Raw genomic sequence first — 17,176 nt, 5'->3', positions numbered from 1 at the left:
CTCCAATCTTCCCCACTCCACAGCCCAGCCTCAATAAAAAAGAGCAACCCGCTGACAAACACAGCATCATACGGGAGGAGAACCACACAACAGTCTGTTTTCTCTCTGTTTTTAAAGCCTCATCTCAATAGGTGTCCCTCTCACAGCGTTCTCTATAATTGCCCCACACCTGCTGTCACTCAGGCAATCAGCCCCGCTGCCATGGCAACAGATTCACAGGGCATAGACCGGAGGTTCACTGGAAAATCCTGCAACAGTATTCACCAGGATCTTAGTCCCGTTCGGTTTGTTTTGTCACCCCGTGACAAATTCATCTTCCAGAATCTGGCAGTACGTTTTGGGAGTTCATTTTAGTCCATCCTGAAGTCCGTTTTGCAGAGATGGACTAAAAATGAACTCCCAAAACGTACTGCCAGATTCTGGAAGATGAATTCTTCAAACAGTGGTACTAGAGGATGTGGTGCTGGTCCTTCAAGAGTCACTCTCAACCTATCTGTCCATAAAGCCTATAAAAAAACCTTCTTCATGTATTTTACAACACTTCAGCTTGTGATTCTTATCTAGTGGGGGTCATTTTTTAGGATTCTTTACCTAACTGAAGTCTCTGAGATCCTGACACCTTGCACTTCTGGAGACTCCAGGTAGGTTGCAGCTTTGGAAAATGGTGGCGCTGGAGACTAAAGGGTTCCTGATGGTTTCACCCTTAATTCTTCACCTTAATTCTTAATTCTTTTGCAGTTCACAGGTGTCTTTTCTTCACCACCTGTTTTTGTCAGATCCTGCTGACCCAACGAGCATTTCACTGTCCAATGGTCAGGCCTTAACTGCAATGTCTAGTATTGCATTAGTATTGCATCCTTCTCATGGGCATTTAATACTTTTTGACTTTTCAGTCTGAGTTAAATCTCTTTTTTGGCTCAATTTATCTGTAAAAGAAAACATGCCTAATAATTCTGCACACCTGAATATAAGGTGATTTTCATTTCCAGCCTTCATGAACAATTATATATCACTTATACATTATTAAATACTAAATCAATAGTAGTTATTAGGATTACTGTGGTTTGGAATTGGTCAAATGTGCCTGGAAAAAAAATATGATCAGAAAATCAACGTGCCTAATAATTCTGCACTCCCTGTATATACACGCAGCAGTCTTACCTCTGTTCACTGACAGTTTTCCAGCATCCCTCCACCACCCCTTCTCCACACTTTTATTCATGAACCACTTACATACACGGGGGTACTCTGGGTTTGGGCCAAATTCCGAGCTCGAAGACCTTCCCCCGGACAGCACGACAAATATGCATTTAAATTTACTCTCCATAAATGATATGTAAGTGTGAACTAGTAACAATCACATTCTTGATTTGAAAGAAGCGTTTTAGGAAGGTGTGGCTGAGCCTTAACTTTTACAAAGAATATCTCTTTGGGTTTGAGCTTTTTACATCTCCAGATCTTATATAAGCACAAACATGTACATGACACACTAGAGAAAAGGCAAACAAGAAATCACATCATATGACCCCTTTAAAATCTTAACTTACATGTTTATATCTTAAACATTTGACAGGCTTTTTGGTACAATATAAAATGAAAAATAACGCATTGTAATGTCTAGTGTTTTGGTTTTGTTTCATGTACATTTTATTGTTATAGTCGTGTTTCCCGTTTGCCATGCGCTTCCCTTGTTTGTGCCATGTTCTAGTCATGTGATCATGTCATGTGCTCATGTGTACTGTGTTGTCATGTTCTGATTGGTTCATTGTTTGATTGTTCACATACGTTCCTTGTCTTGTCATTAGTAGTCTGTGTATTTAAGCCCTCATGTTTGCCATGCATCTTTTACTAGCTTTGTTTGTTGTAACCTGCTGTTGGTAAGTTTGTCTTGTCATGCTTTGTTAAGTTCCTGTTTGTGTTGTTGTTCTCTTCGTGTTTTAGATTAAACGGCACTTGGGTTCTCCTCAAGCTCGCTTTTTCCACAGATCTATGCTACACACATATTTAAACAGATTTTGTATGGTCACGATTCCTGAACAAGTGATTCTTAAGAGTCAGTTCATTTCAATGAATCAAAACACTTAAAAACTAGTGGTGGGCAGACTGAGGCTTTGTGAAACACTGAAACAGTTGAAGCAAATGTGCTGTATTGTGTCAAAGCTTGAAATCACGTGACTTTGTCAGTTTGATACACTCTGAAGTGAACCAATTGATTCAAAGCTTCATGAAGCAGTGTTTTTCACTTTCCATCACTAATATAAACCGGTCGTAGTGGTTACAGAATCAATTTGACTCAGAGACTGAATCCTGAGTCTCATGTGTGACCTGAAATGAACATGTTGTACATTCAGTTAATTTTAAGGAATCAAAAACAGTCAGTCATAGCAGTTCTTAAAATAATCTCAACTTCTATTGATTGGTTGTTTGAGTACACAACCACGTGTAAAGATTAGTTCATGGGCGTAGATTTACGCTGGATTTTCATTGGGTAAGTGTGCTCACGACAAATTGAGGTTTTCATTTATGTGTATAAATTCAATTTAAAATTCAAAGAGACAGTCTATCTATAGGCTATACGTGAATTTCAAGTTTCCATGGTAGGCTGGTCTCTCACTGGTTACAGTAACAACACGCCCATGCTCGCACCCGTGCTGTATTCATTTTCATACATGAGGTTGCGATGAGTTCAAAGCGGTACAAAAAAACCCTCTTCATTACGAAAACGTCAAGCACTGTAAGTTGGCATGTGGTATTCGAATTGTGTTGCACAATAATGTAGCCTAACTCTGTCTGTTTCTCTTGTTGAATAATTAGCCAATTTTGCTGTAAAATATTCATTACCCGCTCAAACATTTTCAGTGCATTTTCTTATAATGTCTTTTATTTTCACAGATATGTTATCAAAAACCCTTCAAATTAGAATAAAAATGGCATTTTTAGCTTGCTGAATTTGAAACCGCCTATATAAAGCTTTTTACAACATTATAAATGTCTATACTGTCACTTGATCAATTTAATGCATCCTTGCTGAATAAATGTACGGTAGGCATAGTACAATGCTACAAAAGCTTTCTATTTCAGATAAACACTGTTCTTTTGAACTTTCTATTAATCAAAGAATCCTTAAAAAATGTTCACAACTGCTTTCAACTCTAATAGTAATCTTGAAGTTTCTTGATCATCAAATCTTCATATTAGAATGATTTGTGAAGGATCATGTGACACTGAAGACTGGAGTAATGACAATAAATTCAGCTCTGATCCCAGGAATAAATTGCATTTTAAAATATATTAAAATAGAAAAAAAGTTATTTTATATATGCTTATGCTTAACTCCCTGCAACACTGCACAAATGTAGAGTAAAACATTCATAAAGTGTTATCATATACATTGTTTAAAATATGTACATTATTGTTACCAGTGTTGGGGGTAACACATTACAAGTAACTTGAGTTACATAATATTACTTTTTCCAAGTAACTAGTAAAGTAACGCATTACTTTACAAATTTACAACAAAATATCTGAGTTACTTTTTTAAAAAAGTAATGCAAGTTACTTTTTCACATTAATTTGACTGACAGCTCTCCTGCCCCCATGTTGAGAAAAATAAGTGCAGAGGCGTTGTGTGTAAACATGAGGGTTTTTGTAGTTCTAGACTAAATGTGAGCATTTATTTATCTCACTTGCACAATAAAGATTCTGTACTCCTCAAAATGAATAAAATCAGTCAAATGCAAAATCAGAGTACTATGCATACCTCCAATAATTAAATGTTAAATAAAACCACTATTTTTATGCATAATCTACCTTTTATATTTAATTTACCAATGTCTTGCTGCTGACCTTTGATTAAGAAAATTACTAGATGTTTTGTTTTTATTGGTTAAACTTTTTTCTCCTGCATCCTATTCTACCATTATCCAGAATGGCATCACAGCAGAGCTGTGCCCTCTACTGTTCATGCGTGAATTAGCATTTTTACCTCAGCCTGGGGCTTATTCTTTCAATTTTGATATGAAGAGGTCTTTACAAAAATATAACTTTTGTTATTAAAAACAAAACAAAAACAAGCCCAGCCCAGGTGAGAAAAAGTAACGCAAATGTAACGTAACGCATTACTTTTCTTAAAAAGTAACTAAGTAACTCAATTAGTTACTTTTTAAAGTAACTTTCCCCAACAATGATTGTTACAGACTTTTTCTCACGCTAACATACAACCAGTATCATTCCATTCCAATTTATTTATCTTTTGTTTGTAGAGCTAGCAAATGTCAACCACCACATCAAGACTCATGCCATTGAAATATCAGCAAACATCATTTTGGGTAAAAAATAGCATTTTAAGCCAATTAAGAAAAAGGTATATCATTAAAAATAAAACCGTCAGTTAGACAAAGGTCAGAAAAAAAACTGATATAACACTTGACATTCTGTCCCCCTCACTTCTGAAATGATGGCTACGCCCCTGGATTAGTTAATAAATTAATTGTTGGAAACATGAAGCTCATTTCTGATAAAACCACTTTATAAGTTCCAGATAAAAAAACACAAACAATTAAGTATTTCAGTATCTAGTAAAGCACTCATTTGATGTTTGCCATTACTCAGAGACTGAATGATGTTCTGTTGCAGGAAAGTGTTGCACTGACATCCTGGAGGGCCGGTGTCCTGCAGAGTTTAGCACCATCTTGCCCCAAACCTCTAGTAATCCTGACCTTGATTAACTGGTTCAGGTGTGTTTAATGTGGGTTGGAGCTACACTGACCAGGGCTGAGCTTCCCCAAAACTTCATGAGCCTTAGTTGATCGTAGAGAACACGGTCAGCTATGAACTTTAAGATCAGCTTAGCTCATGTAACCAAGTGGACGATTAGGATGGTGTACGGGGTGGGGCATATGTTTATTTTGTCCTATAAATGCCGCGGAGGGCAGCAGGTGGCGTGACTGCCTGACGTTTGATTTCTTCCTGTCCTCTTCCGGTGTTGTGACCCTGAAGCGCCATAGCGAGAGAGAACCCCTCCCGACGCAAGACTGTGAGCGCGTGGGTGTTATATGATCGCATGCAAGTCGGGCATGCCGTGTTTGCGGTGTCATCAACAAACCGTATCACGCAGCGTCGTTAGTTTGAGCTATTGTGCCACATTTCTCGTTCACTCTTGGATTACGGCAGAGATCTTACTCTGTGGAGTTCTGTACATATGGACCTTTGATGTCTAGGCCCTGCTGTTTTGCTTATGCCTTATTTACTTGTTTTTCATAAGTTTTAATTTGATTATTATGAATTGTGTGTTTTGAAATTATTTCTTTGTTCTTATTTGTTTTGTTACTTAAGTTTTGTTTGTACCAACCGCTAAGGGTCTATTTGTATGTGCTAAAGGGGAATTTAACCCATCTTTCTATTGTTTTTAGGAACCAGCCTGTGTGGGAGTTTCCTCTTGGGGTCTCCTGGGTCTTTTCTCCACTGCATGAGGTTTACAAACACTGCATGGGTATTGAGCGTGTGAGGCATTTGCAGTATTCACTACACCTTTTTTTAAATGTGTTGGTTTATGTACACGTGTGGTGAGTGCTGTTTAAACTGTGGGTCTTTGGCCTAGTGATTTCTCCTCTGTTCTTCCCGCAGGCTTGGTTGACCATATATATGCAGATTGAGGGTCCTGATTTTAATATTACATTTAACGATTAGACATCTCAACTTGCAATTTGAATATTCCGCCTGTTCATAAATTTTAGTACTAATTGTTAATAAAAGTGTTGTACTTGAGGGTCACGTCTATGTTCTTCATTTATTAGCGAGAGAGAACTTGTGTTGCTGTTTAGTTATGTCCGTGGGTATTAAAGCCCCGGTGGCGTAGTCGGACCAAGTGTGATCATTACTTGCCATCGGTTACATTTGGCGTAGGTCGGCAGGGTATGCTTGTGTGGAACAGGACGTGATTTTCAGGTGCAACTACACATTGTTTTTTTTATCCCTGGCGGTTGTTGTTGTTGTTGTTGTTGTAGTTTTTTTTTTCTGTTTTCTCTTTTTTTTTTTTTTTTCTATTTTGTGGCAAAACAGCAGCGGCCTATAACCATTCAGCGGGCAGGTGTTTCGCTGCGAGATCGTTTCTATTGAGGACGACGGAGGGATCTGTGCCTGGTGACTATGGAGGCGCCGTTGCAAGAGTTTCGGGAGGAGACTATGGACACTGAGTTGCAAGAGCTGCGGGACTTAGTTCAACAGCTAAGAACTGATAATCAACGCCTGTTACAGGCTCAGACTGCTCCTATAAGAACTGAATCTACTAATGTTGTTTCTGATGTTTCCAGATCTTCAGTTCAGGCTAATGGGTTCCATGACCGCATGTTGTATGTGCCCAGGGAGAGGAAGTGTCCTGTCTTTAGAGGTACTGTGGGAATTGGAATAGCAGAATGGGCAGAGGAGGTCCGCGCTAGTATGCGGGCCCGGGGCCTTATATCTGTTGATCAAGCCTATTTTATATATGATCATTTGGAGGGGGAAGCTAAAAATGAAATTAAATATAGGTCTAGAGCAGAAAGGGAGGACCCAGATCGGATCCTTTCTATCCTCCAAGAAATGTATGGTTGCCCCCAGTCTTATGTTGCATTACAAGAAAAGTTCTTTTCCCGGAAACAGATTGAGGGTGAGTCGTTACAGGAGTATTCCCATGCTCTGTTTAGACTTATGAATGAGGTGTCGGAAAGTGCCCCGGCTCCAATGCCTAACTCTGCCATACTATTGAGAGACCAGTTTGTGGAACATGTCATCGATCCAGCCCTTCGAAGGGCGTTGAAACAAATTGTCCGAGCCCATCCAAGTTATACACTTTTAGATATCCGTAAAGAGGCTATTCGCTGGGAGCGGGAAGGCATGTCTGTTGAAGGGCGGGCACGGAGTTATTCTGTACCCTCATTGTGTGCTACACATGTATCCACTACACAAAACCCCTCTAGTACAGGTAGTTATTCGGCTGAAATGGCTGAAATAAAAGAAATGTTGAAACGACAACAAGAACAATTAAATCAGCTAGGGGAACAGCTTTCCCGGTTGCAGAATCCTAACAAGCGGCCTCCAGTACATCGTAATCAAGTCGTGTGTAGGCGTTGTCAACAACCTGGCCACTTTGCTAGTCATTGTGATAACGAACGGGTTGAATCCCAACCACAGTCTCATTTCAGACAAAGGATAGGATCCCAGCAGCAGCTGTCGGAAAACTAACTCCCTCTGAGTCGCTGAGTCACGGTTCAGGAGGGGACAGTTCTGACTCAAGTAATTCTAATGAGGTAAGCCACCTCAATGTACCGAAATTAGTGGGGCCATGTCCATCAGTTATGGTTCTTATTGGGGGGATCAGGGTACCATGTCTTCTGGATACTGGATCAATGGTGTCCACAATAGCAGAGTTTTTTTTTCCAACATTTTAGTGAACAACTCCATTCTTGTAATTGGTTACAACTTAGAGCTGCTAATGGGCTTGATATACCCTATCTTGGGTATGCTGAGGTGAATGTAGAGGTTTTTGGGAAAGTTATACCAAATAAGGGGATTCTCGTTGTAAAAGACACTCCTAGTTTGTGGTCAAAAACAAATATTCCAGGTGTCTTGGGAATGAACATTATTAGTGAGTGTTATGACTTGCTGTTTAGTCAGCATGGTGCTTCTCTTTTCAGCCTCCCATGTATCCAGCAGGCTCCCAAGGAGTGGCAACAGGCACTCCAGTTCTGTCAGGATGCTCCCTCCTCTGTTAGGTCCGGCACGGGGATTGCAAGAGTTAGGGGTAGGTACCCTGTTCATTTACCAGGGGGAACCATGAAATTAGTGGCGGCTACCTGCTCTCAGCATCTAATAGCCCAGTCTAAGACTGTTGTTTTCGAGCCATTTTCTAATGTTGCACTTCCTGCTGGAGTATGGGTAGTCCCTGCTGTAGTACAGATGCTTAAGGGTACTGCTTATGTTCCTGTGATCAATGTTAGCTGTATGGATGCTCGTGTTCCTTCACGCTGTGCTTTAGGGACTCTGAAGTCAGCTCAAATAGTTAGCTTACCTGCTGGGGTTGAGGAGGTTCCCTTTTCACTGGGGGTTGGGGAAGTTCAGGCTATGATTGGTATGCAGGCAGGACAAGTTGGCAAAACACAGCAGCTGATACAGTCAGTTGATTTGTCCACCCTCTCCGCATTAGAGCAGAGTAAGGTTATTGCCCTATTGACAAAGTATCAGTCTGTGTTTGCTACCCACGAAGGAGATTTAGGCTGCACTACCCTCATTAGTCATCAGATCCCCTTAACGGATGAGGCCCCTGTAAGACAAAGATATAGGCGCATTCCACCTGCTGAATATGAGGCTGTAAAGGCACACATAAATCAGCTTTTAGAAAGTCAGGTAATAAGGGAAAGTTGCAGCCCCTATGCATCCCCCATCGTTTTAGTTAAGAAAAAAGATGGTGCTCTACGTCTATGTGTGGATTATCGACAGCTTAATCGCAAGACTCGGAGAGATGCTTTTCCTCTCCCTAGAATCGAGGAGTCCCTTGACGCCCTTTCAGGAGCTCGCTGGTTTTCAACTTTAGACCTGGCAAGTGGCTACAATCAGGTGCCTGTTGAAGAGAAGGACAAATGTAATGTGGCGTTCACACCGGACGCGATTCGCGCGAATAATTCGCGCTAATCGCGCGAAGGTGGACGCGTGTACATTTTGAGTTTACTCGCGCGAATCGCGCGTGAAATTCGCGCGAATCGCGCGTGAAATTCGCGTGTGACAACTACACAACAGACGCAAATTCGCGTCATGGGAGGGGCTTCTGCCCTATATGAGCCTATAGCCAGCTCGTCTCGGTCACTTGAGGTCTTTTTTGTAAAATATAATACTATTAACGTGTGACAAAACGTAGTTTAAATACTTTTTCAGTCGGTAATATAGTTGTTTAAAGCTTAAATCTGTGATTAATTTATAAAAAGAGTGCCTATTTAAGCATTTTGCCTAGCGTTTTCGGAGTTGTGAGATCCAGGCAATCAGCGGCGTTCCACGCGCGTTTACCCGGCGAGACCCGCCTTTCCTCGGCTAGTCTCTCTCACATTTGCCGCTGGCTCCTGCTCTTTTTTTCTGCTCCAGTCTCGTTCTGAAATGGCTGACATAGATTTTGTTGAGAGGGTAGCTGCGCTATATTTGATGTGGAAGGCTGAAAAGCGGCGTAGACTCGTTCGGCGCCGTGTCTGGGTCCATCAGATCCTCCAGAAGCGCACCCAGCTCGGTGAGTTTCATCAACTCCTCCAGGAGCTGCGACTGGATGACGGCCGCTTTCAGCAGTACTTCCGACTGAGCCGGTCCCAGTTTGATGACCTGTTGTCCCGTGTCGGTGAGAGGATTTCCCTCCAGGATACCAACTACAGGCGCTGCATTCCACCTGCAGAGCGCCTGTCCATCTGTCTCCGGTCAGTAAATCATTTAATATTCTGTGTGATTACAAGTAACGTTAAATAATGACTGATGAGAACATATAATTATTATACATGTTATATGTTATATAACAGAATATATAGTCTCTCATATATTCTGAACACACAGTTCTCAATATAGCACTTTAATATGAATTTTTAATGAAAATGGTTGTTTAAAAATACTATATTATATTATAGTAAAATTACTCTAGTAAATACTAGTGTTTTTGAATCGTACTATAGTAAATATAATACAGTAAATTAACAAAGTGTAGTAAATACTATAATATACTACAATTTACTGTAGTACCTTTACTATAGGATGGTTCAAAAACACAATAGTATTTTCTAGAGTAATTGTACTATAATATACTATAGTATTTTTTCATGGTTATTGAAATGAGAAATGTTATTACATTTTGAAATATTGAAATACAACAGTCAAAGTGAATTTTGAATTATGCAGGTAATTGCTATATTATAATATTGAATAATAGTTTGTTTTTGCAATGTAGCAAGCAAATCAGAGCAAATGCAAAGTTAAGGGCATTTAGCAAGCTTGTTTAACTGTAAAAAAAACCCCTCAAAAACCCCAGTATTGTATCAGTATTATACATTTATATTTGCTAATATGAAATTGCAATTTTCATTTATAACAATGTTTATTTTATTTAATTTTTTTCTCTCTCTCTCAGATATCTTGCCACTGGAGACTCCTTCCGGACCATTGCCAGCAGCTTCCGCGTTGGTGTCTCCACTGTCTGCCAGGTTGTCCCAGATGTGGTGACTGCAATCTGGGACTGCTTGGTGGACGAGTTCATGGCTGTGCCCTCCACGGATGAATGGCGGTCAATCGCAGAGGGCTTCGAGGAGAGGTGGAACTTCCCCCTCTGCTGTGGAGCACTGGACGGCAAGCACGTCCTCATCAAGGCCCCCCCCAACACCGGCTCCCAGTTCCACAACTACAAGGGAACTTTTTCTTTAGTTCTCCTTGCAGTTGTGGATTCCAAGTACTGTTTTAGGGTCATTGATGTCGGGGGATATGGGCGGACGAGTGATGGTGGAACTCTGGCCAACTCCGCCTTTGGCCAGGCACTCCGTGGTGGCACCCTCCATCTGCCACCTGACCATCCTCTTCCAGGAGCGGACCACAGAGGACCCCAGCCCCATGTCTTTGTGGCAGATGAGGCCTTTCCCCTCAGGAAAAACCTCATGAGGCCATTCCCTGGGCGCACCCTTCCCCGAGAGAAACGAGTTTTTAATTACCGTCTCTCCAGAGCCCGGCTGGTGGTGGAGAACGCCTTCGGGATCCTGTCCTCTCAGTGGAGGATGTATCGTCGCCTCATAGAGGTTCAGCCTGATGTTGTGGAGCGGTGTGTGAAGGCGACGTGCATCCTCCACAATTTCATGCGGCGATCTGCTGAGGCACCTGCTGTGAGTGGGGGGGTGCAAGGTGCAGAGGACTCGCTGCAGAGTCTTGGTCGGGTTGCCGCAAACTATTCTGCCAGAGAGGCCATCCGGGTCAGGGACAGCTTCATGGCTCACTTTTCAGCCGAGGGAGCAGTCGCATGGCAACCGACTGAATAGTTGTGTATATATTTCTTTTTTCTTTTGTACTATATTTTAAATCACATCTTTTTATCCTCTCTTGTAAATATTGTTATCTTTTTTCTTTTATCTTGTAAATCACCCATCAGTTGTTGTTCGTTTTCAAATGATAAATGGAGCCAGCCTCCAAAAAGCATACCTGTCTCGTTGCTGCATTCTCATTACACTACACCACAACACTGTTCCAATAACAAATAACAAATTTTTACTATACTATTGTGAGTGTATTTGCAATAGGATATAATTAGAATTAATGTACAAATGTTTGCCATACGTATTCTAGTCTAAACATAGAAATAATATTTATGTAACAACTATACATTATGATTTACTATGTTGTGCACAAAGTAACATCCCAAAACCTTTGTTCATTATATAAAACATTTATTTATACAAAATTAATCAAATAAAATAAACAATATATTAAAAAAATATACAAAGAACATTTAAAACTATTTACAATTAACATGCAGGAATAAAAAGGATCTTGCTTGGAAGAGGGAAGAGTGAGGGACAAAGTGAAGGAGAGGAGAAAGGAGAGAATGTCTGGTTCATTCCCTGCAGAGATTTCTGCCTCTTAAAAATTACTGACTGGGTTCCAAATGTTCCAAATTAAGCAGAACTGTGCTGCTTTCATAAATTAATTTATGAATTTGAAATTTGACGAAATCTTTCGTCTGAGGCGGTAACCTCTGCAGGGAAGGGACCAGACTTAAGAGGAAGAGCTCATCCTCTGAGCGTGGAGGCGGCGCTGGAGCCACAGGACGGGTCCTGAGGGCTTCCAGGAGCTGCCGCTCCACCTCTGAAGGCTGCTCCCTGCGCCTTCTCTGGGCTCTTCCTCTTGGTGGCACTGTATCAAATGATAACATTTTGTACATTGAGAAGGCAGAAAATGATAGAACTACGGGTGCTTACAGTAGATATAATATACACATATTTATAAACACTCAATTTTTTAATGCCATATATTTTATCTGTCACAGATTCTCCTAAAATTATACATCCCCAGAAAAGGATTAAACTACGAGTGCTTACAGTATATATAATATGCATCTAAACATGGACATTATTGCCTGTACACACCTGTGGGTACAGCAGCAGATGCTGAAGGGCCAGCAGGGGAAGAAGCAGCAGCAGCAGGTTCTGGCAGAGGGGACCCAGCCTCACTGCCATCAAAAGAGCCCATCGGCTCTGTTATGACAAAAATTAAATATATTTTACAACATTACACACATTGCACGTTACACGAGTTAGAGAATTTTTTTTTTTAGACCTTTCATCATAAAAATACAACAACATATATGCCCTGCTGTGTTGCTTCACTTGTCAACACACCTGTCTCTGAGTACCCTGCTGCTGCTGCTGTCTCGCCCTGGTTCTCATCAGGGTGGTCGTACCCTGCGGCCTGATTCTCCTCATCCCCCCTCTCCATATTTCCACTTGTCTCCCGTGGGGAGACGAAGGGGTCGAGGAAAGACAGGACCGCAGAGTACTTCCACTTTTTTCCTGACCCTGCTGCTGACCCACTCCTCTTATCCATCTCTTTTCTCCTCTCCTTCAAATATGTGTCCCTGAGACCCTTCCACCTCTTTCTGCACAATTCATCTGAATAAAGCAAATCAACTCAGCGGGAAAGTATTTGTAAAGTACAGCGAATGTGACTGCTTTATCTAGCTTGTAGTCTCGATGTATAGCTCAAATTGAGTAAAGGACGTTTTTTTACAACTTACCAGACTGTCCGACCTCCTCACTCACTTTCTTCCAAGCAAGATCCTTTTTATTCCTGTTCCTGTAATGATAGGAGGACGTATCGTACAGCTCCGGGTACCCACACACAGCCACGATAATCTTGTCCTCCATTGTTGTTCGGATTTCTGCCTCCGCTTGTAAATGCGTCACTACTAGAGCAAGCTTGTGATTGGTCAACGCGGCGCGAATTTCCGCCAGAGTTCAGATTTTTCAACTTGAGCGATTCGCGCGAATCGCGCGTTCAAAACGCTCAAGTCGCGTCCTTCTCGCCGCCTCAATCGCGCGAATCGCGCGAATCTCGCCGCCTCATTCGCGCGAATCGCGCCGCAGAATGCCATTTCGCGTCTCTGCATTGACTTAACATGTAAATCACTCGCGCGAACCGCGCGAATCGCGTCCGGTGTGAACGCACCATAAGACTGCTTTCTGTACCCCATTTGGGCTGTTCGAATTTAATCGTATGCCTTTTGGGTTATCTAATGCACCAAGTACATTTCAGCGACTTATGGAGCGCATGTTTGGGTCCCAGCACTTCCAAACTCTGTTGCTTTACCTAGACGATGTGATTGTATTTTCCTGCTCTATAGATCAACATTTGGAGCGGTTGGACAAGGTTTTGAGTCGGCTTCATCAAGAAGGTCTTAAGGTAAAACTGGAGAAGTGTTGTTTCTTCAAAACGGAGGTCAAATATCTGGGGCACGTGATATCCAATGAGGGGGTCTCTACTGACCCTGAGAAGATTGCTGCTGTAGCCAACTGGCCTCGACCAACGGATGTAGCAGCATTAAGATCCTTTTTAGGGTTTGCCAGTTACTACAGACGATTTGTTAAAGATTTCTCAGTGATTGCAGCCCCATTGTACCATCTGATTGGGGAACTGGGCGGAAGTAAGGACAAAAAGGGTGCGCGGAGACCTGTAAGCAGTGCCTGGACCCTGATTTGTGAAAAGAGTTTTCAAGAGTTGAAGGAGTGTCTGACTAATACCCCTGTGTTGGCTTATGCAAATTTTTCATTACCTTTCATTTTGGAAGTAGATGCCTGCCAGAACGGGTTGGGAGCAGTGCTGTCACAGGAGCAAGAAGGGAAAGTGAGGCCTCTTGCCTATGCAAGTAGAACATTGAATCGGACTGAGAAGAGGATGCCAAACTATAGTTCCATGAAGTTAGAGTTTCTCGCCCTGAAATGGGCGATGGCGGAGAAATTCAGAGAATATTTGCTGGGCCATAAAGTTATTGTCTGGACCGATAACAACCCTTTGAGCCATTTGAGTACGGCGAAACTTGGAGCAACAGAGTTACGGTGGGCAGCCGAGTTGGAAGCCTTTGATTATATTATACGTTATCGACCTGGACGGGCCAATAGGAATGCTGATTCCTTATCAAGACAACATGTCCCGGAGGGAGCATCCCATGTTGATCACTTTCTTCCAGGGACATCAGTTCCAGCCCGATTGGAGCAGGCTATTGGCCAGACACCGGTAGTTGCTTACCAGTCAGAAATGTCTGTGTTACCAGCCTATTCTGTGAGTGACCTTGCTGATCTCCAGAAAAGTGATCCTATGATTGCTGTTTTTGGTAATTTTTGGCAAACTAAAAAGAGGCCAGATTACATCGACCGGCAAACGTTGAGCAAGTCTGTACTGGAATTGGTGAGACAATGGGACCGTCTGGTAGAGAGAGATAAGGTCTTGTATCGTAGGACCTTTCGCCCTGATGGAGGAGAAGAGGTTCTACAATTAGTATTGCCAGAAATATTACAAGAGGAGGTGTTACAACAGTTACATCAGGGGCACGGCCATCAAGGTATTGAGCGGACCACCGAACTAGTGCGTTCAAGGTGTTATTGGCCTGGAATGTATAAAGCAGTTAAAAAGTGGTGCGAGGAATGTGAACGCTGCACTCTGGCTAAACCAGTACATCCTCCGGTGAAGGGACCAATGGGGCACTTGGTTGCCGCAAGACCAAATCAAATTTTAGCGATTGATTTTACCCTCTTAGAACGTTCAAGAGATGGTAAAGAGCAAGTATTAATAATGACTGATGTTTTTTCAAAGTTTACGCAGGCAGTCCCAACTTATGATCAGCGGGCTCCCACGGTAGCAAATGTGTTGGTGAGGGAATGGTTTTGCCGGTTTGGTGTCCCAGCCCGAATTCACTCGGATCAGGGTCGAAGTTTTGAAGGGGCATTGATACAGCAACTCTGCAACCTATATGGGATACAAAAGACACGTACAACACCCTATCACCCTCAAGGTAACGGCCAATGTGAACGGTTCAATCGAACATTGCACAGTCTCCTTTGTACACTTCCCAAATCTGCAAAAGCCGACTGGACTAATTACTTACCCCAATTGTTGTTCTCTTACAACACTACAATACATCAGACAACGGGTGAGTGCCCACATTTTTTAATGTTTGGCCAAGAACCTAACTTACCAGTTGATTTTCTCCTTGGAAGAGTCCCACAGCCGACAGCAGGGACCGTAATGGACTGGATGGCAGAGCATAGAGGACGTTTGCAAGTGGCATTTGATGGCGCTCGGGAGAGGATTCAAGCGGCAGCCCAGCTGAGGAAGGAGAGGCACGATCAGAGGGGGTATAGCAGTCACTTAAAGGAAGGACAGTTAGTTTACCGAAGGGACCACAGTAATCGAGGTAGGAATAAAATACAAGACGTTTGGAGCCCGACAAAGTATATGGTAATCCGAGCACCCACCGAAGGAGTGGTTTATTCCATTGCCCCTCCAGATAAACGGGCGCAAGTAAAAACAGTACATCGGACTATGTTGAAGCCTGTGCCTGACGTTTTGTCTTTGTATGTTTCGCCGTGTGTGGGCTCTGAGACTTTGCGATCTGAGAATGTTGCCCATGAAGAAGAACAGGAGGATGGACGATGGGTTTATGTCCCACTGCCGGAAGAGAGGACGCCTGCCACTGTGACCGTTCCAGCTGTTCCTTCACCTGGTCACTCCGAGTCAGTTGCTGGTGTATTGCATCCTGATGGCTGGAAAAGGAGTCTAGGTCGGCTGGTGGAGATGCCGCCTTCGGCAAGTGGTGAGGCATTAGACAATGAAGAAAATCCCCTACGCCGGTCAGCAAGAGGAACTGCAGGGAGGCATTCCAACCCTCATCATTTGCCACGGGCTGTGGGGAGTAGTGCAAACGGGGCTGCGACTTCTTCGTCTTTCCTTGGCCATAGTGAGGGGGTGACAGTTGTGTTTAGGCCCTGGATGTAGGTAATTTTAATTTTTTCCTTTTAATTTGCCGACGGGGCGTCGACACAGAAAGAGGGGGTGAATTGTAACCAAGTGGACGATTAGGATGGTGTACGGGGTGGGGCATATGTTTATTTTGTCCTATAAATGCCGCGGAGGGCAGCAGGTGGCGTGACTGCCTGACGTTTGATTTCTTCCTGTCCTCTTCCGGTGTTGTGACCCTGAAGCGCCATAGCGAGAGAGAACCCCTCCCGACGCAAGACTGTGAGCGCGTGGGTGTTATATGATCGCATGCAAGTCGGGCATGCCGTGTTTGCGGTGTCATCAACAAACCGTATCACGCAGCGTCGTTAGTTTGAGCTATTGTGCCACATTTCTCGTTCACTCTTGGATTACGGCAGAGATCTTACTCTGTGGAGTTCTGTACATATGGACCTTTGATGTCTAGGCCCTGCTGTTTTGCTTATGCCTTATTTACTTGTTTTTCATAAGTTTTAATTTGATTATTATGAATTGTGTGTTTTGAAATTATTTCTTTGTTCTTATTTGTTTTGTTACTTAAGTTTTGTTTGTACCAACCGCTAAGGGTCTATTTGTATGTGCTAAAGGGGAATTTAACCCATCTTTCTATTGTTTTTAGGAACCAGCCTGTGTGGGAGTTTCCTCTTGGGGTCTCCTGGGTCTTTTCTCCACTGCATGAGGTTTACAAACACTGCATGGGTATTGAGCGTGTGAGGCATTTGCAGTATTCACTACACCTTTTTTTAAATGTGTTGGTTTATGTACACGTGTGGTGAGTGCTGTTTAAACTGTGGGTCTTTGGCCTAGTGATTTCTCCTCTGTTCTTCCCGCAGGCTTGGTTGACCATATATATGCAGATTGAGGGTCCTGATTTTAATATTACATTTAACGATTAGACATCTCAACTTGCAATTTGAATATTCCGCCTGTTCATAAATTTTAGTACTAATTGTTAATAAAAGTGTTGTACTTGAGGGTCACGTCTATGTTCTTCATTTATTAGCGAGAGAGAACTTGTGTTGCTGTTTAGTTATGTCCGTGGGTATTAAAGCCCCGGTGGCGTAGTCGGACCAAGTGTGATCATTACTTGCCATCGGTTACACTCACAATGATTTTAATCAATCTATGACAAACCATAACTTATGAT

At 42.5% G+C, this 17,176-nt stretch overlaps 1 protein-coding gene across 1 annotated transcript; it reads right to left on the bottom strand.

Moving 5' to 3' along the window:
- Positions 1-11,496: 11,496 nt before the first annotated feature.
- LOC307137324 (uncharacterized protein) lies at positions 11,497-12,908 on the bottom strand. The gene is made up of 3 exons (XM_079834924.1): positions 12,776-12,908; positions 12,129-12,236; positions 11,497-11,895 (listed from the first exon to the last, which is right to left on the bottom strand). Exons 1-3 carry the CDS (start codon positions 12,903-12,905, stop codon positions 11,630-11,632), a joined length of 504 nt encoding a protein of 167 aa, XP_079691050.1. The 5' UTR covers positions 12,906-12,908; the 3' UTR covers positions 11,497-11,629.
- Positions 12,909-17,176: the final 4,268 nt, after the last annotated feature.

Source organism: Gobio gobio (assembly GCF_949357685.1).
Source record: "Gobio gobio genome assembly, chromosome: 14".
Classification (NCBI taxonomy): Eukaryota; Metazoa; Chordata; class Actinopteri; order Cypriniformes; family Gobionidae; genus Gobio; species Gobio gobio.
Note: the sequence above shows the minus strand (reverse complement) of the source record. Positions and strands in the feature narration are given on the sequence as shown.